General features: G+C 42.3%; 1 protein-coding gene across 1 annotated transcript in view; it reads left to right on the top strand.

Annotated features, from left to right (window-relative positions):
- The window catches only part of LOC122909007, a 157,865-nt gene that overhangs the window by 32,938 nt on the left and 96,936 nt on the right, over positions 1-27,991 (top strand). The window contains 8 exon segments of the mRNA XM_044252938.1: positions 4,575-4,687; positions 5,075-5,210; positions 5,462-5,665; positions 13,123-13,315; positions 15,327-15,454; positions 22,636-22,836; positions 23,581-23,702; positions 25,891-26,119. Of these exon segments, the coding sequence (XP_044108873.1) occupies positions 4,575-4,687; positions 5,075-5,210; positions 5,462-5,665; positions 13,123-13,315; positions 15,327-15,454; positions 22,636-22,836; positions 23,581-23,702; positions 25,891-26,119 (1,326 nt within the window).

Here is a 27,991-nt window from a genome sequence, read left to right as displayed (position 1 = left end):
AGTCACTGGTTTTTCCATTACTGTCTTCTTTGTGCTCCAGGGTACCACAGTGCCTTTGCTTGTCATGTTTCCCAGGCACTTCAGGTCTTTGCCAGCTTCTCAGGCTTTCCTTGACAGTCTTTGTAGTACTGGTCAGGAAACCTGTAGAAAACTCCTTCACTTAAATTTGTCTGATGTTTTTCTCATGGTTACACTGGGGTTAGAGGTTTGAAGGAAGGACACCCCAGAGGTGAAGTGCCCTTCTTATCACACCATATCTGGGACAGATGTTATCAACCTGGTATATTGCTGTGATGTTAATCTTGATATGTGGTTAAGTTAGGGGTGTTTGCTAGGTTTTTGCACTGTAAAGTGATGATGTTTCTCCTTAAGAAGATGTTAGAAATTAATTTTAAGCTACAGAAATAATACATAAACATCTTCTTGTGAAAAATTGAAACATCACTGAAAATTTAATGCTTTAAATTAATGGGAATTCTAATCTGGTCCCCATTCCACTTCCTCAGAGGTAAACACTGTTATTGCTTTAGCCTTTTCAATACATTTACATTCAAACATATGTCCTCATAAAATATATATATTATATATATATATATATATATATACACACACACACCATATATATGTGTACATATATACACATATATGTGGTATAATATTGTGTTTTAGTTTTCTATGTAAATTATCTGTCATACTCTGTGGATATCTTTGTTAACTTGCTTTTTTCACCCAATAATATGTCTTAGAGATCTGTCTCTGTTGTTCTTTTTAATGCTTGCGTTATATTTTATCATATACAACAGCTCACACAGACACCTCTCTGGATACTTGTTGCCATTTTTTACCTCATTAGAAACCACTCCCACTGAACTTCCTTGTACATGCCTCCTTGTGCACATGTGTGTTTCTTTAGAGTAGATACTTGAGAAGTAGCTTTTCTGGGTCACTGACATACACATGAAAATTTTCCATAGATCCTACTGAAGTGGTACACCCTTTTTTCCCCTAACAAGCAACTTATGAGAGAACCTACTTCCTCACATTTTAACATCAAACATATTTGTCTGAAGGTTAATAATGTTTATAATATTTCTATCACATTTTGAATTGGCCCTTTATTTACCATTAGCATGTAAGGCAGGCTACTCTTTTCTTTATTCACAATTCTTTTCCCAGATTCACTTAAAGATCTGGGTTTGGGGGATAAAGAAAAAATATCAGATTTTCTGATCATTGTGAATTGAAGATAATTTATAACTAAAAAGAGAGAATTATGGTCTAAAAGGACTGTGTTTTTTTTTATACCCTTTTGAAAAAACTTAAAAATAATTTAACCATAGTCCTAATCAGAAGCAATAGACCAGCCAGCCCTGTGTGGATCCTCCCAAACCTTCCACCTTTGTATTTTATTAAGTTACTCGTATCCAGTGCCATTCCCCAAGAAAACACCTGTTTATTAACATGTATAGACATTAAGTACTACTATTGGCCATCATATTTCTAAAGATATGGTTTAAATTGGTCACTGTTCTTTAATGTTATGGAGTGTTGCAGTGGCAGGAAACACTATATCCTGTGCCTCTTCTTTTGTTTCTTCTCACTGGCCACAGGGAGGAGAGGGCAAGGGACAGTTGGTTCTTCCCCAACAGCTTTACTGGTCCCCTGTATTTCCACAGATGGAAATGTGCCCTCACAAAAGTGCTGTTGTATACAATCATTCCAATGTGCAAGATGTTTAGGGAAACAGAAAACACTCCTTTCTGGTTTCCCTCATCCAATTCAATGGAACATGTAAAACAAACATTTTCTGTTGACAATAATGACATGTATTATCACCGAAAATTTGGGAAATGTAGAAAAGCTCAAGGAAGAAAATAAAAATCAGCCATTATTTTACCACCCAAATAAAACAATAAAATTGTTAACATTTGGTATCTATCCTTCTAGTCTTTTTATTCTGTGGATATACACAAATACGCTGTGGGGACATTTAGGAGGTGGGAAATACATTATAGACGTATTTTTCCTCTGATTATCCCACCCACCACCCTCCACCCAACCTCCCACTCCACTGCCCCTACCAGTTTTCCCAGAAGAATTAAATTTGCAATCAGTGGAGATCTCAGAACTATCAAAATACTGCCCAAGACAATGCTGGCAAAGACCCAGCCACCAGGTAGAGTAAATGTCAAAGGATTTACCTACCTAGGAAGAAGGAACAAACGCAGGTGGTGTTGACATTCTGGCTTCTGGTCAACCCTGCTGCTTACCTGTACCGTGTCTAGTTCTCTTAGGGGAATACACTCATGCGCTTTGGGTGTTTCCTAAACAATTGGCTTCTGTGGGCTGTGGCTGGTTCTCTTTTTCCGGAGGGGGCTGGGCTCTCTTCCTCTACTCACCCTACCCAGTTATGCCCCCTTCCTTTCTTCCCAGCAGCTTATGGGTCCAGCAGTGCTTCTGTGCCTTGCTCAGTCGTACCTTCATAGTGTCTTTCACTGTAACTTGATGTCATTCTCTGTTCCTCCCTATGTAATTCTGGGTAAATTTAGAAGCAGCTGGAAAAGTCACGATCCCATCAGAGAAAAGCTGTGGCTCTGTGCCTGCCCTTTGCAGCCACAGTGGGGAAAGCTGAACTGCAGTGTAAGGGTACCAGAGGCCTAGGAGGCAAGGGTCTTCAGGAGAAACACTCTCACCCCAAATTCTGGCCAAATAGAAATTGCCAGGATTCAACTTCCCTCATAGAGTATATGCTTTCCTACTGATTTTCTTCAAGTAAGAGTCTCTTAATCTGGGGATGATGATCTTGAGTTTCTGTATTAAAGAACAGGAGTGCCCCATGTCACTTCCTAGGTCTTTTCCAGTCCTGGGGTTGTGGGATGTTTACATGGAAATACACTAATGTACACATTTACCCAGAACAGACAGGAGCTAATTCTACCCACAGGCAGAATGGGAAGCCATTTAACGATAGTGGATGAGACAACTTTCTTCTCATTCACTCTTCCTAATATCCCTGCCTCAAATTCTCTTCTCTACTGTCTGCCATAAAGATCAATAGTCTGTCTTTAGAGTCTTGGGTACTGTATTAGTTAAAATTATATTTGGCCATTGGTCATAATTAAACACAAAATAGCAGAGGATTAAAGGAGATAGGAATTTCTTTCTCTCTCCCTTATATTAAGATCCATGGGTAGGAAGTACAGAACTAGCATGATGACTCTGTTCCATGGAATCCTCAGGGACCCACGCGCCTTCTATCCTGGAGTTCCAACAAATGCAGCCTCCATACCCAAGATCAACACCTGGTCTGAGATGGAGCTTCAGCTGTCACATTCTTGTCCTCAGCAGCAGAATGGATAACGAGGGAGAGAACCTGCCACTTCAGGGAAATTCCCAGAAGCTGCCACATGGCATTTTCACTTTGGCCAGAACTTAGTCACATAGCCACACCTACCTGCAAAAGAGGCTTGGAAATATTATCTCCATCTGGGTGGCCACGTGCCACAATAAATTTTTAATTACTACAGGAAGAAAGGAAAGTGGATATTGGGGAACAACCAGCAGTTTTTGCCATAAGGGCTTATTGGAATCCCAAGAGTGAACTATTAGAATATAAGTAACCCAAAGAGTGGGGTTCCAAGCTAGCTCATTGACACTCAGTAGTGTTTCTGTGGGTACTGGAACCACTATAAAAGATTGTCTCATGAGAATGGGGTGTATGCCCAGGGGCAGGCAGAGAAAACAATGAAGAAAGGGACTGCCAGAGGACCAGGGGCAGACTCAATATTAACTTCTTCAAGTTTTTCCTAGGACTTGAAGGAAATTCATCAATATTACCTTCTTCAAGTTTTTCCTAGGACTTGAAGGAAATTCATCAATATTACCTTCTTCAAGTTTTTCCTAGGACTCTGTATGTGTGTGTGTGTGAGACCTAGTCCTGCTCAATATCAGGAAAAATGCCTATGGAAATAAACACAAACCATGAATTCTGTGATAGATCCTGCCAGGCCGACCGACTACAGCAATCCATGGGCAGGGGGAACTAGCACATACAGGGCACCTACAAGATGCCAATCACTATGTGTTAATTCTCACAGCAATTTATCTTCTATTTTTATGCCATTTTATAAGCACAAAAGCAGGATCAAGACTTTAAAATATTAAATCACATAGCTAAAAAGTAGAAAGAAGCATTCAATCCACCGATCTCTCTCAGCCTGGAACAAGGTGAGATTCGAGATGTTCAAGGTTTCAAACATCTACAAATGTGTGTATCAACTTTTCATAAGTGAATCACGGAAAAGCTATATGTGTGTGTAGGGGGATGGTTTTAAAAGCTGGGAAGAGTCTTCTTATAAAACAAGGACTAAATAATGATGATAACGATGGGCTCTAATTTATTCTAGAAATCCAGATTTTCATAGGACATGCTGCAGTGGATCCCAATACTCTTCTGCTCGTTCATATAAATATGCCTTGGGTCATGGGGTTTGATCTTGTGGTGGCCCAACTGTGACTTTGTTAATGATATTGCAGATGTTCATGTAATTCAACGAATGCTACTTTTTTGATAGAATGAAAATATGAGGGAAGAGGACCTTTCAATGGAACAAAATGAAAATGACCTAGCACAAATAAGTCGCTGCCAACATGCTGGTGAGCCCGTCAAGCAGAAAAAAGAGACAGGGTAAAATTAAATCATGTTATTGGTGACTCAAGGAAATGGATTAAATACAGGGAGGGGGTGGAAATTGAGTGACTGATTAATAGGTAGGTTACATGTTAACTCAAAAATATTTGAAGCTGAAATAAAAGCAAGGCTGTTCAAGCAGGTCAGACAACTAAATTAATGTTTCACCCTAGGACTGGGTTTTTCACGAGAGTAATTACTAAGAGCAATTTCTTTTTGTATTTATACATATAGAGTAATTATTTTCCTTCTAATGCATTTTTAAAGAGTAGCTACTGTGAAACTCCCTTAAGTTAAATAAAATGACTTCCGTTTGGTGTCTGTGAATTTTCCAAACCACTTTGAGGTGAAAAGCATTTATTCTATTTTTGCTACCCCCTAAAGGTACAGCTTTGCAGTGGCCCTGCAGCTGCTCGGTTTGGATGGTGGGGCCGGGCCCAGCGATGGGAGTCCTGTCCTGATGAGAGGAGCCTACTTGTCCTTCCTGTATCTGCGCCACCTGCGAATCAGGGAGCTGCAGGTATGTGGATGGCACAGCACATGGGCTTCAGACTTCTGGAATGTTCGGTTGTCCACCAAGGTGGTTTTCCTGCTCTTTCGGTAGCAACGCATTTTTACACTTCGTTCTTTGTTCTGATTTTTCTGGGGATGGTGTGTTTCTTTTTCAGCGGTGGAATCGACTTGCCAGCTTCCAGGGCCCCCATTCAGTTTTACTCTGTCGTGTGGGGATACCAAAGGACAGGGTCCTAACCTGGCCTTTCTTTGTTTCAGCGCACCTGTCTGGGAATTCTGAACTACTTCAGATCTGTTGAGCGAACACTGACAATCAACACTTCAGGCCTTACCTTGGTTGGAGGCAGTCTGGTCCCGACCATAGAAGATAGCTCTTGGGTAAATACAGCCGAGGGAGGTCTGGGCACCTCGCAAGGCCTAGGAGCTCACCACTATGTCCATGGGACAGCTGCTGAGCACAAGGTGAGATTAAGATTCTGCTGAGAGTTTTTTCTGCCTTGGTTATCCTATCTCCCAAACCCCCTTCCTCTTGACATCTGGCATCAGTTAGCATGGTGGAGTAGCAGATGGGGTTTCTTAGGCATATGGCTTTTTAGAGAAGTTCAGTGACCACTTGAGAGTAGGACACAGGCAAACAGGACTCTAAGAGCAACCCTGGAGGGCACAATGGGAAGGAAGACATTTCAGCTGCTGGTTTGTTGACTTTACAGGGAACAGAGCCCGAGGAGCCCTTTCTGTTATCCTAGCCTGAGAGCCACATGTCTTTACCAAGAAGCTCTTATAAGACGCTCTTTGACATTACTAGAGATACCTTTCTGCCTCTTTCCTGTTTTCGAAGCCCCAAGTGAAAAAACAGACTAGAAAACAAAGGTAGAGAAAACTTGAAAGAGCTGAAAAACAAAATATCTTTTATCCCTCTAAAAGCCTATTTGTCCCTTGGTGCTTTTAACATCTCTTGAATGTATTTTTCTATAGTCCACAAAATTCATATCAGATCACTTTCTTTGGAAGGGAAGTTGAAAATGCCTACATTTTCTTGGAATAGTGTAGGCACTCTTGCAATATTTTCTTCTCAGTCTCTAGAAAGTTTATTCCTGAAGGTAGGATTTAATATGACCTTTATCCTCTTAAAAGATAGCTTGACAAATGTGAAAAATAAAATCTATTTATCTACCAGACAAGTTACATCTTAACCTCTATGACCCCTGACTTATGTCATGTCTGTAAGGCTGTGACATCTTATTATCAACTATCCCTAATACGCAGTGTAAAATAACACTGTCCAGTAGAAATATACTGTAAGCCATAGATACCGTTTACAATATTCTCATAGCCACATTTTAAAAGTATAAAGAAATATGAAATGAACTTTAGTCATATACTGTTTAACCCAATGCATCAAAATATTATCATTTTAACATATAACCAATAAAAAGAAATAATGAGGTACTGTACATTTTTTATACTAAGTCTTCCAAATTTGGCATGTACCTTATATGTACAGTATGTCGCAACTCAGACAAGTCACAATTTCAAGGGCTCAATAGCTACATGTGGCTAGAGGCTACTATATGGCACGGTAGAACAGCTCTAGATATTGAAAAGCAGTTTATTTTCCCATCCAGTCACATAGGGTCCAGCTTGTACTCAGTATACAGGAGACTTCTGGTTTTGGTCTCCTTTGGCAACAAGTACCATCCCCCATATCCTTCCCATACACAGTTTTACCCCTCTGCCCTTCTCACTTGATCCTAGCTCAAGGATCAGTCAAGTCCAGTCAATATGCCCCTGTATGGACCTAGAGGGGAGGTTAAGATGCTTTTGAAACAAACACACCTAGGGGCACCTGGGTGGCTCAGTGGGTTAAGCCGCTGCCTTCGGCTCGGGTCATGATCTTGGGGTCCTGGGATTGAGTCCCGCATCGGGTTCTCTGCTCAGCGGGGAGCCTGCTTCCCTCTCTCTCTCTGCCTACTTGTGATCTTTCTCTATCAAATAAATAAAATCTTAAAAAAAAAAAAGAAACAAACACACCTATAAAACAAACACATCTTTCCTTTGCTAATATTAAATCTACCTCATACCATAGCCATGCTTTATTATTTGCTAATAGATTAAAAAGGGTTCTTTCTTAGCACTGAACTCTCTCAGTTTGTTTGTTCTGGGATGGGAGTTGGGGGTAGCCATGAAGGAAGGGGAGGGGAAAAAATCCCACCCTTCCCCATTGATTGTAGGAGGAGCTACTCAAGGGTATACAATATTGCCTTCCTATGCTCTCAGAAGTGACAGGAAGAGCAGCTCCCTTAGAAGCTGCCAGGAGCTACTACTGCACTGTGAGAAACTCAAGGAAGTGGCCTTCCTTCAGGATCTTCAATAGAACTACGTGGTTTAGCTGTCCTCCATGGTGCTTGGCATGGTCAGCATTTAAACTAGAATGTTTGGGGGGCGCCTGGGTGGCTCAGTGGGTTGAGCCACTGCCTTCGGCTCAGGTCATGATCTCGGGATCCTGGGATCGAGTCCCGCATCGGGCTCTCTACTCAGCGGGGAGCCTGCTTCCCTCTATCTCCCTCTCTGCCTGCCTCTCTGTCTGCTTGTGATCTCTCTCTGTCAAATAAATAAATAAAAATCTTTAAAAAAAAAAAAAAAACTAGAATGTTTGGGCCTAACTATGTGATTCTTTCCCATGCAGGTAATGAAAGGCACAGATGGTAATTTGTTGGGGTGATCTCACTAGGTCCGGGGCCAAGACTGGTACCAAGATCTTTGGGGTTACTAGCCTGGGGATCTGACCCTGGAAAAGGCCGTAAGATGGAGACCTCTTCCTGGACCCGTGTATTTGATCCTAGGATGAAAGTTTTGGGCTAGTATTAACAAGTGTTCACTCTATGAAAATACCAGAAAAGGAAAGCACCTATCACCCATCATGGGACTTTATGAGTTTACTTTAGGCATGTGTCAGAATAGAAGGAGCCCCCAGATGAGAGGGAGTAGGCTTTTCCTGGCTGTTTGACCTTGGGCAAGTCTCTTTTGGCATGGGGATCTGACACCCCATGCATGTTCAGGATCTGCCTGGACTTAGCATGCTAATAGCAGAGGCTGTTATGAGGAAGTGGTGGGAGATGAGGCTATAGAAAAAAATCTGGCCAGACCATGAAGGCCTAGGCTCTTCTTAGGGTAGGAACTACTTCCAAGGTTGTTAGGGACCAGAGAATTCTAAGTAAAAGAATGGCCACTGCACTTTGGGGTTATCACAGAACTACCTAGACTTTGTAGACTAGTAAAGATGATAATAGGTGCTATGAAGAAAAATTAAGAAGGAAAGGTAGTAGAGAGAAGTGGACGTTCATGCTGGGATGTTGCCATTGTAAGTAGGGTAAGTCAAGGAAAGAAATCACATGACTGACCTGGAGCAGAGGAGACAGGCAGAAGACAGCCAATGCAAAGGCCCTGAGGCAGAACCACGTATAGCATTTTTGCAGGAACAGCAAGGAATTCAGCGCAACCAGAGTGATTGAGGGGGAACTTGGCAGAAATTAAAATAGAGAGATTAAAGAGGTGGGGAACAGGTTGTGTAGGGCTTTGTGGACCATTGTAAAGACTCTGACTTTGAGTGAGAAAGGGAAGCCGTTGGAGAATTTTGAGCAGAAGAGTGATGTTATTTGATTCACATTTCAATATTAATGCTTCTAAATGGGGAACGGACTGAAGATGCACTAGGGTCAAAGTAGAGACTAGTTAGGAGTTTATTACATTAATCAAGGAGATGATGGGTCTGAAAAGACAGCATGGTGAGAAATGGTCAGATTCTGGACATATTTTGAAGGTATAGCCAGTATGATTTTCAGGCAGATAGAATGTGGAATGTGGAAAAGAGAGAAGTCAAGGTTGATTCCAAAGTTTGGGCCTCAGCAACTGGAAGTCTGGAGTTTCTGTGATCTGAGATGACTGGAACAGATTTGTTGGGAACATCAGAATCTCAGTTGAGCGCATGGAAATTTTGAAATGCGTAGTAGATATTCAGGTGGCAAAAGAAAATAGAGAGTTGGGTATATATCTTTCATATAGTAGGTATTTAATAAATATTTGTTGGGCAAAAGAAAGGCTCTGTTCATGACACAATGGTTGTGAGATCATAAAAAGACAATGTACATGAAATTTCTTTGCAAAGTATATCATGCTGTTAAAATGAAGAACAATTTGCTGCAGTAATAATATACTCAGCGAGCGAGGCAGAGAATAAATTTTTAAATTTTCCTTTAAAAATATTTGAAAGATTATAGCTAACAGATTGAGTCATTCATCCTAACAGTTTTTGATGAAATTCTTATATTGGGCTTTTATGGTCTGTAATTAATGTAAAGATTATTTAGAAAAAGGTAAACTTGTCAGAGAAATATTGTCTAATTGCCAAAAGGCCTTAGATTTGTATTCACGAATAATGGCAGAAACCAGTGGACTGAAGAGAATGAATGATGGGCCACCAACTTTCCTATATTTACTATATTCAAATAGTTATCTTGGCATCAGTTAATTTGCAGTCTTGGAAACCTATGAATCCTTCCAAAGATCAGATTATTTCTTACCCAGACAGATAATTATTGCCTTCCCTTTCCTGCCACTCCTCTAAGCATAATATTGAAGGATCAACTCTCTAGACCACAGAAACTTTAGAAAGGGGAGTCTTCCACGTAGTTGTGGAAGAAATTAAAAAGAAAATAATATGATTACCGTGACAAAACCCTGCCTGAAGTGATCTGTCCATCTAGTCTTCAAAATTCATCTCCTTTCAGAGACAGGAACTGAGGGAAGAAAAGAAAAGGAATATGTATGTATATGATAAATACTTTGGACTGGAAAGGACACACGTCATTTCTGGTCACAACCTACTGGCCAGAGCTCATCACCAGGCCCCACCCAATAGCAAGGCATTGGGAAGTCTGGGGAAATTTTGGTTCCAAACCATTTGACATTCTGCGTATGTTCCTTATTTTTTTTTAAAGATTTTATTTATTTATTTGACAGACAGAGATCACAAGTAGGCAGAGAGGCAAGCAGAGAGAGAAAGGAGGAGGAAGCAGGCTCCCTGCTGAGCAGAGAGCCCAAATGCAGGGCTCAATCCCAGGACCCTGGGATCATGAACTGAGCCGAAGGCAAAGGCTTTAACCCCCTGAGCCACCCAGGTGCCCCTGTTCCTTATTTTTTATGTCTGTCTCTTTCCACTAAAGAGTTCCCTGATGGTGGGATTTGTGCCAGTTTAGTTTACCGCTATATTCTTAGTGCCTAGAATAGTGCCCAGTAAATTAACTGACCAGAACATTTGTGGAATGAATGACTGAATGAAGGGATGAATGAATGACAGGCTCACAGCCTGTAGGAGTAGATGAACCAAAACTCTAGCATGGCCATGAGCTGAGTGCTATAATGGAGTTAGACAAGTCATGGGGAAAGCACTCAGCTCTGCCTGGAGATGTAAGGAAGGCTTCCAGAGGGGTATTATTTAAATGGACTCTTGGATAGAGTAGGTACTTATCAAGGAAAGAGGAGGTGAGAGCTGGAAGGGCCAGTATGTATGAGTCCCAGAGGCATGAAGAGCTCTGCGCATTCAGAAGAGGGTCAGGCTCAGGTCCATCAGGATGGAAGTATAGAGACAGTGGAAGGAAATGAGGTCCAAGAGGTTGACACGGGCCAGCCCCAAAAACTATACCTAGAAACTCCTAGATTAGTCCAAATGAAAGCTAATAACAGCTTGGACTAGAATGGTGGGTGGTGGAGATAGAGAGAAGTGATGGGTTTGCGAGATAGAAAGTCAAATCGACAGGAGTTAGGACAGACTGGACGTGTAGGGTGAGGCAGGTGGTGTCAGGAATGATTCATGCAAGAGGAAGTGGCTTGGTGGTGGTGGTATTTACTAAAACGGGGAAGCGGGAGGTGGCCTAGGTTTGTGGGAGAAGACCACATGATTTGATCACGGTAAATGCGAGGGGCCTTTGAGATGCCTGGGAACAGATGCCAAATAGGTCATTTGGATATGTGGGTCTGGAGCTCTGGGAGGTCTGGATTACAGATATCAATTAGGGAGCAAAAAAATGGTCCCTAATCTCAGCTATGGAATGGCACTACCTCCCAAGGAAGGAGTACAGGAGGAAGAGATGAGGTCCTAAGACATGGGCTCAAGTGTGGCTACTACTTAATGACCTGGCAGAGAAAAATGCACCCCAGGGTTGGCTGGAAAGCTGGTGAGAGCAAGGAGAATGTGGAGTCCCAGCAGGCCAGGGAAGTGAGTGAGTCAAGAAAGCAGAGAGTGCAGAACTGGGTCACGTGCTCCTGAGACATTGCCTAAGATGACTAAAGAAAGTCTGCTGGATGTGGAGAACAATCACTGTTCTTCTTAGTGAACGTGGTTTGTTGTGCTGGAGACAGGAGCTGGATGGGAACGAGTGAGGAGTAGGAGGTGAGGAAGCGGGCACAGGGAATGCAGATGGCATCTTGGGAGATTGGATGGTGAGGAGCAGGAGAGACCGAAGGGCAGGAGGGATGTGAGCCTGTTTCAGTGTCCATTGAGAAAACAGCTAATGGAGAGGAACTGGGTGTCCAAGAAGGCGCAGGGATGCTTGGGAGGTGGGACGGAATGGCCACAGAGAAGGGGAGCAGAGTCGTTCCCTGGAGTACAGGAAGAAGCAGGAGGAGAGAGGTGGGGGAGCAGCAGCTTTGTGTAAGTGGGGGTGGTGGGATGGGGGGGGGGAGGGTGGCGGGTGTGGGTGGTGGACAAGTTGGGGAGGGGCTTCTGTGGAGACACTGAAGGCAAGGCCTGGTGGGGGGAGGGGGTGAATTCAGAGGCTTGGCCAGAGTGAAGTTTGAAATTATGAGAATTATTATTAGGTTAATGATTCTCAGGATGCCACCATTCTGCCGTCATTTAAGAAAAAATGTGAGTGGAATACCCAGATTCCTTATATTTGTGTCCTGGAGCTGCCGTATCAAAACACCACAAAGGGAGTGGCTCATAACAGCCGGCAGAGAACTTGATTCTGTCACAGTTCCAGATGTCACAAGCCCAAAATCAAAATGTCAGCAGGGCCATGCTCCCGAGAAGTTCCTTCCTTGTCTCTCCTAGCATCTGGCCGTTGATAGTAATCCCGGGGGTCACCTGCCCTTCCTTGGCTTGGAGATACTTCACTCCCATCTCAGTCTCTGTCCTCACATCCCTTCTCCTCTACGTATCTGTCTCCACATTTTCCTCTTTCTTTAGAAACATCAGTCACTGGCTTAGCTGCCCCATCCCCCAATATGACCTCATCTTAACCATGTATATCTGCAAAGACTCTGTTTCCATATTCGGTCACATTCGCAGGTTTCAGGTGGACATGAATTTTGGGGGGGGCGCTACTCAATTCAGTATTTTACCAAGACACGAGACAATATTCACGCATTTTCCAAGTATTTATAGAATTAAAATAAGAAAACTTTGACAGCTCATGTTTCTAGATCTCAAGTGCTTCAGTGTCGCATACCCCCTATAACAACTGTTGTGGTCTCTCCACTGTCCCCGAGTTATGGATGAGGAAACAGAGGCTAAGAGTAGCTGAGGGCTTGACCTAGGGTGAGACCCGAACACAGGCACCCTGACCTCAGAGACCCTCTGTACACTCAGCAATATCGCCCGCCTTTTTCCAGGTAGCCCTGAATTAATAAGCAAAAAACTTAATCGGGTACTTATCCATCTCACTACCCTTCCCTGCCAACATTCTTTGCTAATATCCCCTTCTCTACATACAGTGCTTTACACACTCGGCAGGTACAGCTCCGTGCGGACAGCCCACTGCGTGAGAGCAGGAGCCTGCCGTGTGGTCCGTTTAGGCTGGCAAAATACAGACAGCTCTCCCTTTTCCGGTAACTTCTGGGGTTGGCTTTCTTTGCCCCAGGTCCACAGTGTCCGATTCATGGAGTTCTCGGAAGTGGAGAACCAGGACGACTACTACAGCATGGAGGCTGCGTCCGTCTACACACAGGACCCGCACGGGGTACATATCATGTACGATGAAGCCTTGAGCGATCTGAAGGAGCTCGAGGAAGAGCTGCTGCTTGTGGCCAGCCATTACATCGAGAAAGAAAAAGGTCAGAAGCCAGATTTTGAAAAAAATCAACCAGCCAAACAAACCATGAACACTAAGGGCTCCATTTAACACCCTCCACCTCAAAATAGAAATGCAGATCCAAGAGTATCTGAAAATTCAGTAAGCACTTGCATCTCCGCGATATGCACCTGCTTTAGAAAAGATACGGTCCTGTTTCCAGCTCAAGTCCCTCTTCTTGTTGGAGACCGGAACTATTCTTTCGAAGCTTGATTATAATTCTTAGCATTGTTGAGACTTACTCGTTCCTCAGTGGCATTTCTGCATTACTCACTGGGTACAAAGGCTGTCATGCCAGGCCCTGAGGGAAGCAAAGTAAGCAAGTGAAGGTAATGATTTTTTTTCCCCCTAAGCAACAACCAAAAAAAAAAAAAAAAAAAAAGATTGACCTTGGGCAAGCAGCAATTAGAAGCAGACACATCCCTGGGTTCCTGACAAAAAAAGCACCAGGATGCAAGAAGATCTGGGTAGGAAAACGCCAGATAAAGCACCAAAGGGAGAAATCATTGCTCAGGGTAATCAAATAACCTATAATATGTATTCTCTACATCCTTTTGGCATCACTCAAATGTATCCAATTTTAGAAATAGGTGAGTGGGGCGCCTGGGTGGCTCAGTGGGTTAAAGCCTCTGCCTTCCGCTCAGGTCATGATCTCAGGGTCCTGGGATCGAGTCCCACATCAGGCTCTCTGCTCAGCAGGGAGCCTGCTTCCTCCTCTCTCTCTGCCTGCCTCTCTGCCTAGTTGTGATCTCTGTCTGTCAAATAAATAAATAAAATCTTAAAGAAAAAAAGGAATATATATTTGAGAAATAGGTGAGGAAAGAGTAATTCTTCTGGAATAATATGACAACACTGACATTTGATTTGGAAAGAGCTTAAGAGTTTCCCGACACATTGCAACACCTAAAAGGAAATTTAGCAAGAATTTGTGCTATTTTATAATTATGTAGATGGTCATGAAGAATTCATTTTCATATCGATATAAAATGCTGCTCAAAGAATGTTTGACTCCAGGCAGAATTCACTTAACATTGGCTTGAACTCTGCCCTCTTTGCCACAGACCATTGGGTGTCTGAATCATGAGACGCGCTGATGTCATCCAACATTCCAGGGCATTTAATTGCAGCGTTTGGCTTTCGTCTTTACTTTATTCTACATACTAATGCATCACTTCTATTGATACTCGTTTATAATCCAGTGCAACTAAGAATTTAATTTGATGGAAACAGTCAGTAGTCATCAGCCCCATGAGCTTCCTTCAGCTAAGCTCGTCAGTATGTAGTTATCCATTGTGAAATGATTTCCCAACTGCGCTTGAGAAATTCCGATCAAAATCTTTCTCTTGTTCAGTACCCATCATATATAATTATTGAACTCAAATTTCAGCACCTGAAAATCTCTTACTTTTTTGATATTTCATTCTGAACTAGACCACTCAAATATTAAAAGCAATAATCATGCTGATGCTGAAAATTAACATTCATGTAGTGGGAAAATATCTTAACAGAATAATTACAATGATTACCTTTATTGATTTAAGTTAGTAATTAACCCAATTAAGGGATATCTTAGAAACTTCTCTGAAGAGTTTTTACTTGGCTAACTAACATCACTTGAAATAGCAGGTTAAACTGGGTTTGTTGTTAAACCACCAGGGACCTGTTTTTAGAGAAGGAGAAATGTGTGTTTGGCCTTTAAATTATAGGTCTGAGGACATTTTAGTGAAGATTTCATATTAACTGAATTTTGGTTACATTTCTAAAATTAGTCTTTAAAACTAAAATTGAAGAGTAAAGACAAAAACCTCTACTGACTCAGAAGTCAACAAGTATGTCCCAGTCTTTGCCAGTGGCCCTCCAGCTGATTCTTAGGAATCCCTGGGACCGATTCAGTGTTTTCATTCCTGAGATGGGGCTGACAGTTCAAGGGCTAATAAGAGTAGCTTCATGGAAAGGCCTGTCTCTGGTCATTCTCATCCCCTTCTCTCTTCTAGGTCACGAAGAGGGCAGCGAGTCAAATACTGGCCAGGACTGGGGACGGGCCCATGCAAGTGTGGACAGATTTGCTGTGCTGTATGACATGTGGACTTGGGAAGCAGCCCTTCTAGAAAACAAGCGCCAGGTATTTTTCCCTAGAAAACAAAACATCTGTTAAAGATTTCTTACAAAAGCCAGTATTGAAAAAACAGAGATGAAAAAAACTCAGTGGGGCTTTCAGGCAGTCTCCTAATAAAATAAATAATTATTTTATTTAAATCCTCTCAGCTGGTTGTCAGGATGTGAATAATACATTTTATTTTCTTTACTGTGGTTCCTTGTTAATAAAAAATAAAATGGGAAAGGGGTGCCTGGGTGGCTCTGTGGGTTAAAGCCTCTGCCTACAGCTCAGGTCATGATCCTGGGGTCCTGGGATGGAGCCCCGCATGCATCGGGCTCTCTGCTCAGCGGGGAGCCTGCTTCCTCCTCTCTCTCTGCCTGCTTCTCTGCCTACTTGTGATCTCTGTCAAATAAATAAATAAATAAATAAATCTTTTAAAAAAAATAAAATGGGAAGGATACCGCTTTATCTTACAGGCATCATTTGCTAGAGGTCTGTATAATTTAGGCTTTTATGTATGTGTTTAGTGAGAATGGGTGATGGTTCCATTCACATTCTTTGTGCTGTCAGGGACAAGCCTCATTCTGCTCAACACAAACTGACCTTATTAGAGCCTTTAGAAATACACCACCTGTGGGGCAAGCAGCTGGTCGAGCTATGCTCAGTGCAACAAGTTATGAGGGTGAGTTTCAAGCAATGAAACAGAAGGTTGCTAAATTCATCATCGCACCACCAGTGGCTCACATCCCAGTGATAAATGAAACACTGCTCTTCACCTGTGAACTCGCCGTGGATTATGAGCCCTTCTGATGGTCACCAACTGTTGGGAGTTTATCCATCAAACATTAAGTATTTACCCCGTACCCGGTACTATCCAGACATTAGGAACCTACGGATAAATACAAGAAGGTAATCTACCTTTAAGGAATTTCTAGTCTATAGAGCTTGATCCCATCGCTTAAGTAAAAACTACAATTCGGCGATGGACAGCTTACAGCTAAGGCACACGTGAGATCCCCAGAGACCACAATGGAGCTCTTTGCCCTGTGGGGGGCTACCGGAGTAAAGGAAATGTTGGCAAGTTTTCTCAGAGGAAGAGATAGTGAATCCTGTTCCTAAGAGATGAGTCAGATGTTGTCTGTCAGAGAAGGAAAAATTCCTAAGCGAGGGAAACAGCATGAGGGATGTCAGGGAGGTGTGAACCGGGGGACAAGAAGGCTACTGTGACTAGGCGTGAAGGCATGATGACAAACGAGCGGAGGACGTGTCTGGGTACAGCTGTGAAAGGCCTGCTAATCCACATTTACAGTGTATTTTATAAGCAAAGAAAGAGTCATTAGTGAGTTTCAGCAAAGGCGAAATTTGATCGTAGCCCTGTTTTCAACAGCTGCTCGGGTACTAGTGTGGAGAATGGATTAGAGCAGAGCTCTTGCAGAAAACAGGTGCCCTTGTTGCAACAGTGACCTGGAGAGGTAGGAGGGGACCTGCCTCAGGGATGGACGAGTGAGAACAGGAGGGAGGGTCAGGCTCGAGAAATCTTTGCAGAAATGGTGCAGAAATGGACATGGCAGGATTTGAAGACTGGATGTTGGGGTGAGAGAGTAAGGAATTAAAAAGGACTTTCTCAGGGTCAGGGAGGAGGCTATTAACCGAAATGGAATGCAGGAGGAGGGGGACTTTAGAGGGGAAGATAGTATTACTGAGTTCATGGCAACAGGCATGTGAGGAGAGTTTGCTGAAACAGGTGTGCCTGTTTTGTGGGAGCTGGAGGTTTGAAAGTCAGGAGCAGGTATGAGCTGAGGTATGGAAGTGAACATTGAACCACGGTAATGAATCCAATGACTAGGAAAAGCCAGAGATGTCTGAGCTGCAGCCGTGGGTAACACTTAAATTGTAGGGGAAGGGCATAGAATAAGAATCTACGTGGGGCGCCTGGGTGGCTCAGTGGGTTAAGCCTCTGCCTTCCGCTCGGGTCATGATCTCAGGGTCCTGAGATCGAGCCCCACATCAGCCTCTCTGCTCAGTGGGAAGCTTGCTTCCGCCTCTCTGCCTACTTGTGATCTCGCTCTCTCTCCCTCTCTGTTAAATAAATAAATAAATAAAATCTTAAAAAAAAAAAAATCTACAAGAAGAAAAAGGGGAAGCCAAAGAAACTGGAGGAAAAGGGAAGGAATAGTGTGTTGAAAGCCACTAAGGGAAAAAAAATTTTTTTTTTTTTTTGAAGTAGGAGAGGATAGTTACTAGTGTGGAGTGCAGAGAAACATCAAGAAAGGTGACTCCTGAAGACGGGGGGCAGTGGGGTCAGTCATCAGGGTCATTGCCAGCTTCGTAGGACTCTCAGAAGAGGTATGGGGGTGGGAGGCAGCTTACAGTGCGCTGTGATGTGGTCAGAAGATGGGGAAGTGGGAAGGTTTTCTTTGAACTGTTTTTCTAGTAGATTAGATAGTTTACCATTTCGTCTACTTTCTGGTCTATTACTCATAGAGATGTAGGTCACCCAATTTTTGAAAACACCTGGCTGGGCTTAAAGGGTGGGAGCCTTGGGCTTTGAATCCAGTTCCTCTTTTCAAGGGGAACTGGCCTCCGTAGAGTTTGCGTCTGCAACCTTGATCTGGCAGTTAGAAACTTTGATGGACTGAGAGATCTAGACTCAGAACGTAGTAATTGAAAAGGCCACCTTAAAGGTAAATAAGACAGAATCTCTAAACTTGACGAGTTTATTGGTCCAGACATGAGTTTTTAGCAGCCCTCCTTTTCTGGACTCTCTCTCCCTGCCTCCCCTTTCAGGGCTCCTAGGCCTCCTACAGAGGCCCCAGGCAGGACTCAGTGCCCAGAGAAGAATAGAAGGACAAAAGGACTGAAAAACAAACGGATTTCTCCACGCTTTGGCCCACGCTTCATTCTGTGTGCTAAGCTACCAGGGCTCTCCACTAGTTTCTTCTATGGTAAATGAAATTATTTTAACTTTAAAAAAAAAAAAATCAATGAAAATGTCTTCCTCCTTTCTCACCCTGACAATACGTTCTCTATAAAACCTGAGCCATCTATGCCAAAACTGTGAAAGCGTGGCCTTCTAAATCAGAAATTTTGTCAAAAGAGCCTATTTTTAATGGATAAACCATATTTTTATCTAGAGTACAATTGATTTCTCCCAGTACTGATTCTCCTGCCAAGTTTGCTCAGCTGTTTTTGATTGTTAAATATATTGGAGTCACCAGAGTTAGGAATTGCTCAAACACACTGGGTTGTCTTAAATCCTTAAAGTAACCATATTATGTATAAACATTCATAAAATTAGAGCTGATATGAATTTAGGTGGATTAAGAACTCTTAGAGAAGCCAGGCATCAGCTGTACCAGCCACTAAGGGACACGTGGCCCAAATGCTAATTCTGTCTACAACCACCAGAGGACACATTTTTCAAGGTAGTTTGAATAAATGTTTGGAGCACTTAAAAACAAAACAAAACAAAATAAAACTGTGACAGATTGTGCCTAGCATTGAGTTTTCTTTTTTGCACTTTCATTTGACCTAAAGTGCTTATTTTTTAAAGTTTCTTAAGTCCCAGAATATAGAGTTTGGGGTAAAAATAATACAAACTCAGGTTTGAGATTATTCATTTTGGCTTTTTTTTTCTCTATTTTCTCCAATATTTGAGACTTCCCATCAATGTGTACCATATATTATTTTGCCTGATATTTGGCCCTTGACACACACAGGTGACATTTGACAGGCTAGGAAGACTTCTTAGACAAATACCAGCCCAGAGTTTAAATGGAAATGGGCCAGTTAGCAAACAGATCATAAATAGAACCTTGTGAAGCAGAAAGATCATGGTCTTACCCCTGTTGGGAAAGAATTAATAATAAAATTATGTAAGGGCCCATCTGAGAGCGTCTCAAGGTCGAGGTCAATGCTTGAGAAAGCCTATTTCATGTAAAAAAGAGAGCCACATTTTCCTTTTCAAGAGCTTGGGCTGCCAAGTAAAATGTGACAGTATCTGGGACATACTTATACTAAAAAGTTGTTTGTTATTTATCAGAAATTCAAATGGAACTCGATGACCTCTAAGTTTATTTGTTAAATCTGGCAATCCTATGAACAACACAAGTGAGCTTGGCCTTTTAGTGCCAACCTCTGCAACCTGGTATCAGCAGATTGAAATCACCAGCAAGAACTCTCCCCCACGACCTTTTGCCAAATAGCCAAACAATAGGACGCTTTGTACCAAAAAAAAAAAAAAAAACAAACACCAAAAAAACAAACAAACCAGGTCAAGGCATACAAATGCTATAAACCAGCTCCTGGGATTGCCTTGGCCAGTCAGAAAGGCTCAAGTTAGTCCAGAATGATTTAGGGAAGTAATTATTTCTTTTCTGATTTCCCCCCACTCCAGGCTATTGAGTGAGACCTGTCTTACCCACCACTCCTTCATTTCTGCTTTGTCTTCTGGTATTTAATCATTGAATGCTATTCTAGAGTAGAACTCAGCAGGGGGATAAGGTAATTTAGATCACCCTGCTTGCTTCATTTTCCCTGGGACTCATTAAAGGCCTGGCAATCTCTACCTTCCTTCATTTCTCACTCTGAGATATGTGGGTCTCTAGCCTGCAGAACGCCTTGTGTGTTCTGAGCTTTTAGCCTCCTTTGGTGTTTTCCTTTCTGTGCTAAGGTTGACCTAAGATCCCTTAGACCAATGTTTCCCGAAGGGTATCCTGCAAAACCGCATGCTAAGTAAAGTGCCCCAGGCCCTTCCTCCTTGTGCTTTAGCACTGAAAGCCAGATACTGGACTATCTATTAATAAGGCAGTATTTGATTCCTGGTCTGCTACTGATTCTCGAGTGTTTACCTCTTTCCGGAGCCTTGGAAGCCATGAGTGGCAAGACAGAGACGCTCCTGGCTTTTCCTTTCACGTGGGTCCTTTATTTCCTTTTGCCTCCTGCACGGCTGTCACCTGTATTCAAGTAGGGCTGTACCTTCTCAGTTCTTTCTGGTTTTGCATTCTTAGCTCTGGGCTCCAGACAAAAAGAGGAGCTCTTGTCTCCTTTTAGGAAATTTCTTAGTTTGTTAAGAGGAGGGCTGAATTCCTGGCCTTAAGCCACGGGGAAGAGCAACACCCAAGGAAACAAGACACACACTTTCTCTGATACACGTCAAAGTGTGCTGGGCTGTCAGGTTGGTAGAACCTGTAACCTCAACAATTCACTCCTTGCTGCCAATTAAAGGCACACCCTGGGCAAGCCAATGTGACTTTGGTGATATGGCTACAATGGGAGCTGACACCTTCCAGAACACTGAAACCTGCCTAAGAGGAGCTAGCAAAAGAAGACTGGGGAGGGGAGCACTTGGGTGGCTCAGTGAGTTTAAGCCTCTGCCTTCAGCTCAGGTCATGTTCCCAGGATCCTGGGATCGAGCCCTGCATGGGGCTCCTCTCTGCTCAGCGGGGAGCCTGCTTCCTCCTCTCTCTCTCTCTGCCTGCCTCTCTGCCTACTTGTGATGTCTATCTGTCAAATAAATTAAAAAAAAAAAAAAAGAAGAAGAAGATTGGGGAGGGACATCTTGAGCAAAAACTCGAAGGGAGGATGTGTTGGATTAGATCCTCGGAGGAAAGGAATTTGTTCTGCTGTGGAATGAATGGAATAAAGCCTTAAAAGCTCCCAGTCAGAGCCGACTTATCCATCAGGCAATGTGGACTCGGTGTTTAGGACCTAAGAGCTTTGCAGGTTCCATTGAAAATGTTTGCAATTTGAGAAAAAACACATGCATGACTCTGAAATATGAAAAGAAAATACAAAATTATTATCAATAAACGCTTAGTGTCAGCAAAATGTAAAAACGTGGTAACCGAGCACTTCTAAACATCTCATTACATTTGAAAATTTATAGATCAGATCTTCTCACTTCATAAGAACTTCTGAATGTATACTGCCCAGAAATCGTAGCTGATCACTAATTCATTGTGTTGCTCATAGCCAAATAACTTAAAAAGCAAGATTATGAATATCATTTAACCTTTTTAAAAGAAAGTACTTGATTGGGATAGGAGTACATCTTAATATATTTAGTATAATGTGTGACAGCCCTGAACCATAATTACACTGTCCAGAACTGCTTATCTTACCCTTAGGTCCCTGTTTGGGATCCCAGCCCAGGGATCTCTCAAGAGCATTTTCCTGATTAGCACCATGACTAATTGCACACAAACAGAATTTATATACAGAACATAAATTCTTAAGGTCACAGAAAAATGTAAAAGCAAAATAAAGAGCGTCTCTGAATTCCCACCCTGAGAACCCTCTTCCATGGTTACTGGGTTAGTGTCTGGGAGCTTTCTTTGGTTTTTAGAAAAGGTTTGTGACCTCCATTTGAAAAGAAGTTCCCTGCATGCCTTTGAGAGTTCTGGACGTGAAGCCCTTCCTAACAGTCCTGTCTGGGGTAAATGCCTCTGTAGTTAGGGGACTTTTACCTCAGCCCTCCATTCTACCACCCCCTATCATTTCTAGGTGGAATGTGGGCCAACTATTAAAGAAAAGGGGTCAGAAATGCTGCTGAGCATAAGAGGGGAGGAAGGGGTGTCTGGGAGGCTCAGTTGGTTAAGCATCTGCCTTTGGCTCAGGTTATGATCCTGGGGTCCTGGGATGGAGTCCCATACCGCTGAGCAGGGATCCCACTTCTCTCTCTCCTCCTGCCTCTTCCCCACCTCTGGCTTGTGTGCTCTCTCTCTTTCAAATAAATTAAAAAAAAAAAAAAAAAAAAAAAAAGAGGGGAGGAAGCCACTCCATGTTTGGTGCTGGAGTAAAATGGAAGCGGAGAATGAGTCTTTGGAGAATGGGATTGCAGAAAAATATATCTGACCAAGTGACATTGCCCGCCCCGTCTCATTGGAGCTTATAATGATTAGATGTTATCTTATTCATTAGATAACGCCCCCTTTGTTGTGGAGAGCAGAGGAAGAGGGGACACAGGCAAAACTAGTGTTCCTTGCTTTGCCCTCCCTACCTCTGTGGGTTTACTAAGGGCCCTGGGGTTGCACTGGTGCTGCCGCTGCCCGCCCCAGGCTGGTACCTGAAGGGTCTGAGCCCCCTCTCTCTGCTGCTGATGCCCCGGGGGGCTTTCCAAAGTCGGGGGGAATGGAGGGCTCCCTTCTCTTTGCTGGAGCCTAGGGCTGCCTCCGCTCTTCCCTGACCACAAACCTTATCCGCAGCTTCTTGACAGTTACTTCGAAGCCTACCAGCATGTGTTGGACCCTGAGGAGAGGTTTGCCTTAGCACAAGTGATCACTGACCTAATGCACAGACGCCCGAGGTTTGATCTCAGCCGCCCTTATTTCCTTAAGGCCTACCGAGATGAGGGCACCTGCCTGAGGCTTCACTTGGAGCTAGTGAGGGGCATCCTCAATCAGCACGTAAGTACTTTTGGGTTTTAAAATATCACATATGGGAAGATGATGGAAAACCCAGGCCAGAACCAAAAAGTGTTTTCCTTTCATCGCGTGTTCAGAATCCAGGTTTTCTAAGGCAGCGCGTGCGGCGTGTTTATTTGAAAGCTCATTTGCATTGTTGAATTCCAAGCATAACTACGGTCTTAAAAGGAAGTTTCCAACCCTAATTACATTTAATGGTCCACAAAAAATAGAAAGCTTATTTTCACTAGATGATAGAGTTTAGTGGTATTGAAAGTAGGATGAACTTACCCCCTTTAGAAGCTTTGAATGTATAAAGTGAGGTTTATTATTATTTTTAAGTGTTGTGGCTATTTTTAGGACGCTAAAGGAAAAATTACAGTTGTAGGTCCTCTGGGGGGAAAGCCAGAGGCAGGAAGTAAGCAGGAGATGGATTGTTACAGTGCATTTACCCGAGACCTGGCTAGAATTTTTTTCTTGTTGTCAATTATTTGACAGAAAGTTTTCCTGGGCCTCCTAAGATTGTCTGAATTTGGTTGCCTTTGCTTTTCTTGGCTGACCCTGGGCTCAGACTGAAAGACCAGCATGTCTTCGTGTAAGTGAATCCTCAGGACCGTGTCTGAGTGAAAATTAGTCAAATAATGAAGGGACGCAAAGGACTGTTGTTCTTCGCATATCAAGGCTCATAATTCACAGCCATGGGAATGCTTAACTTTTCTAATTTTAACTTTTATGCTACATTTCTAGATCGAGCGTCAGCGGGAGTATGTCCAGAGGCTTTGGCAGGAAGGCCGTCCAGATGATAGCAGCAACTTTGGACTTCCCCTTAACATAATTTGCAAACAACTTATTTCCATCAACAATAGCTGGTATGGTGGCTTTGTCTTTAGACATTTTACATTTAATCTCTTAGATAAGTTAAGTGTATGATGTTAAGTCTAAATAGTCTATAAAGTACCTCTCAATTATTTGGGGAGATGAGTGAAGGGGATATAAAGGCCTTCAAAGAGGGATTCTCTCTCTCTTTTTTTTTTCTTAAGATTTCTTAAGATTTTCTTAAGATTTATTTATTTGACAGAGAGAGATCACAAGTTGGCAGAGGCAGGCAAAGAGGGAGGGGGAAGGAGGCTCCCCACTGAGTGGAGAGCCTGATGCGGGGCTTGATCCCAAGACCCTGAGATCATGATCTGAGCCGAAGGTGGAGGCTTTAACCCACGGAGCCCCCGGGTGCCCCGTTTCTCTTGCATGCTCAATATCCATTTGTTTTGTAAGCATTACTGTAAGTAATAAAGAACACAAGGCTAGAATTTAAAATTATACCACTAGGTACAGAATCTTTCCCCTTGAGAAGTTCTATTAAAAAAAAAGTAGTTACTCTTAAAATGTCATCCGAGGGTTTAATCTGAAGTACCATGTAAGCCAATGTATATGAAACTTGGATGTGCTTTAAAGTGTCTCAAGAAGGAATCTATTTATTCTAGGAATCTATTCTAGTTTCTAGGAAGCTATTTATTCTAGAAACCAAAAAGGTTTCTGCAGACTCACCTTGTGACCCCTACCCCTTTAAGGAGCAAATTAAATTTCCCCGAGATCACTCAGAGAAGGTACATAACTTTAAATCAACCCCTGGACGTGTGGTTTGAATTCCCATTCCTTCCCGGCTGTGGAGGGTAGTGAGGGAGTCGGCAAGTGGGTGATAAGCCCCAGGCTGGTCTTGCATGGCCCGTGATCACCATCTCTCTATGGGCTTCAAAGGGTGGAGAACTTGTCCAGCTCCTTCCTACATGTAACAAGTACCTGTTGAGCTCCTATAGCTCTCAGGCCCCTGTGCTGGGAGGTGAGGGCACAATTGTGAACAACCGAGGCCTGGCGCTGCTGCCTAGTGCACACTTTCAGTGGGACATTGCCACACTGGGCTATGGAATCCTCCTGGGGACCAGCAGGTTGTCGGGGGATTTCATAGCTTATGTTCCAACCTTATCCCTTGAGAAAGAGCCCTGGGAGTTCCAGGCACAAGACAGCATGTTCTCCACGGACCTTTCTCAGGAGTGTTTTCTTCACTGTAACAAGCTTGGGACATCAGCTGGGGCGGGGGGTGGCGGGCGGGGTTGGGGGGGAGCTGGCTATGGAGGAGACTCTATTGTTCAGGAAATGGGTTTGTGGCAGAACCCGGTAGAACTATATGGGTACAAAGACCTGTCAGAACAGTCTCCAAAGCCAATGTTATTTGCTTAATGAGATTCCTTTCCAACCTTAGGGTTGTCTGTTTTAAGACCTAGAACAAAGAAGAATCCCATTTGCGTAGGTTTAAGAAGTATTTACGCTCTTTAGTACCATGTAGATATGGAAAGGCCCTTGACTTATGCTGTATCCTCTATTTTGAAAGGAATACCCACAGATAAGCATTTTCTCATTTCTGGTCTCACCCATTTATAAAATAGAACATTCTTATGGAGAACATGAATGATTCCAGCAGCTGTGTACAGAGTTTACAATTTCTCTTTGTTTATTACCATTTTGGAGGAAAAGGATAAAGACTCATGGAAAAATATAGAAACCAGTCATGGATATTATTTGTTTAATATTTTTACTTTTAAGTTATATTTTCATTTTTAAGTTGTTTTCAAATCTTTGACCAAATGCCAGTTAATGTTTACAGGTTTACCATATACAGTTGAAGACCCATTAGGGTATTCTGGGTAAAGGATATGTGCGATCTTTCTGTATACTGTTTCCTACCATTGCATGTGAATCTAAAATGGTTTCACAATGAAAAAGTTTAATTAAACAAGCAAAAAGAATCAGATTGGACTTTTAGGAATAAACTCTTACAGCTTCCACTTTTAAAGGGATTCACGTTAAAGCAAAGGGCATGTTGTATAATCGGGTGGAGTCTGCATGGCCTCTGTGGCCCTTTTGAACTTCTAATTTTTTATAATGCCCTGGATTATAGCAGCTATTTTAAAAAGTCTTAAAAAATGAAAAATTCAAATATCTTTTGAAATAGATTAAGTTCTTCATTGTGTAAAATTGTCATTGATTGGTCCTCTTTTTAAGCCCAGCTTTGAAAAACATTTATCTGCTGGAGTTCCATCCTTCCCTGGGCCTGGCATCACTCATCCCCCGATCCCTTGAGCACCTCCTCCAGGAGGCCCGCCACACCTGCAGACCAAGATCCGCCAGCAGCTTTACCTTGCTGGAGAGACATGTGCTGCGGCTGGCCCTGGATACGTGGCGTACACCGGCCAGGCCCGAGTCCTGGTACAGCAATCAGCTCCAGAGGGATGTAGGTTCTCTGAAGAGGGTCGGGGAGGCGGGGGTTCCTTGGCAAAGAGAATGTTTCCACCCAGATGTTACTACTTAGCTATGTTTTTCTGTTTGGCTCTGTTCCTCCCCTGTTTGGCCAGAGACAGATCATAGTCCTAGGCCTTGCCAACATTTTTGTGTAATTCTTTTTTCATTTTTGGTCAAAGTTTCTACTTTATCAGGATACTGCTACATTTAGAAAGGAGATGTACATAGGTATGTGGGAAATGTTTTCAGGCCTAATATATATATATATTTTTTAACTATATATATTTTAAAGATTTTATTTTTTATTTGACAGAGAGAGAGAGATATGATCACAAGTAGGCAGAGAGGCAGGCTGAGAAGGGGAAGCAGGCTCCCTGCTGAGCAAAGAGTCCTATGCGGGGCTCGATCCCAGGACCCTGAGATCATGACCTGAGCCGAAGGCAGTGACCCAACCCACTAAGCCACCCAGGCGCCCAACAATATATATTTTTATTAAAAGTTATATATTTCATTTTCACTGAGACTATTCCTGAAATTCCCTCTTTTTGTCCTTAGCTGAGATCTGGTACAGAAGAGAGAGAATACTGAATGAGGAGTCAGGGACCTAGACTCAAGTTCAGCCCTGCCATTAATTTCCTGTATGACTCTGAACATGCCTCTTAGCCTCCCTGAGTTTCCCTTTCCTATTTTCTAACATTATGTTTGTGTATTTGAGGAGATGAGGATGCAAGTGAGCTTGATGGTCTCTAAAGTCCCTTTCAACTCTAATGTTCTGTGGTTCAAACTGTGGCCTAATGATTTACCTGGCGTTTGTAGTTAGATTTTAATTCTTTTCTTTTTTTGTTAAGGCTATCACAGTTGAGCCTGGGTTCCAGTTTGACCTTACTCTGTGTGGGTACATACCTTATGGTGAAAGAACTTTTAAGGGTCCCAGCTGCAAAAAAATATCCCTTCCATGTGTTTGCCTTGGCCTCCTATTCCCTCTTGCCCAAACTAAAATTTTATTTTACTTTAATTAGTTTTAAATTGATCAAAAATAATCAGAATTTTAGCAAAAGAAGAAAGCAAAAAAAAAAAATTACCCTAAATATAATCACTCAAATGCATTCACAATAAATTCACAATTCACAATAAATTCACAGTTTTTCTGAATTCAAGTCTTCTTCAAATGGGTGTTAACATAGTTATAATCATATCCTTCATACCCTACCCCCTGTTTTCCTTAGTTAACATTATATTATATATTTTTCCATACTGCTAACTAGTCTTTATTCTCACCTTTATGAGTATAATTCCCTCAAGGAATGAATCACAACTTATCCAACTATTTCCCTATTGTTGGATATTCAAGTCGTTTCTAATTTTTCATTATTATTAAAAATGTTATAAGGTACATCTCCATGCTTACAGATTTTTCCAAATTTTAAATCAATTCCTTTTGATACATTCTTAGAAATGGAATCACACGAACAAAATTTAAGTCTTTGGATGCAACTTGGAATATTGAAATGCCACCAATAATTTAAAAGAGTACCGACTATGCTACATTATACAGTATTAGGTGTAAGCATATAGAGTCTATATATATTTATATAAGGATAAATATATCTATCTCTCTATATACGTAACATTGCACTGTTAATTTTCATTTCCTTGGTATTTGTTGAGACTAAATATCCTTCCAAAAGTCTTGTTACAAGTTGTATTTTTTGTGACTCTTCTGTTCTTTCCCTTTATTTATCTCGTAGAATCCTAATGTCATTCCTGTCTACTTACATGAGCTTCCCTTAAATGAAAGCCTTAACTCTTTTGTCTATCATATTTTCTGCAATATTTCTCCCTGTTTGTCTTTATTTTTTTAACT

The sequence above is a fragment of the Neovison vison genome, chromosome 1 (genome assembly GCF_020171115.1).
Source record: "Neovison vison isolate M4711 chromosome 1, ASM_NN_V1, whole genome shotgun sequence".
NCBI classification, from domain to species: domain Eukaryota; kingdom Metazoa; phylum Chordata; class Mammalia; order Carnivora; family Mustelidae; genus Neogale; species Neogale vison.
Note: the sequence above shows the minus strand (reverse complement) of the source record. Positions and strands in the feature narration are given on the sequence as shown.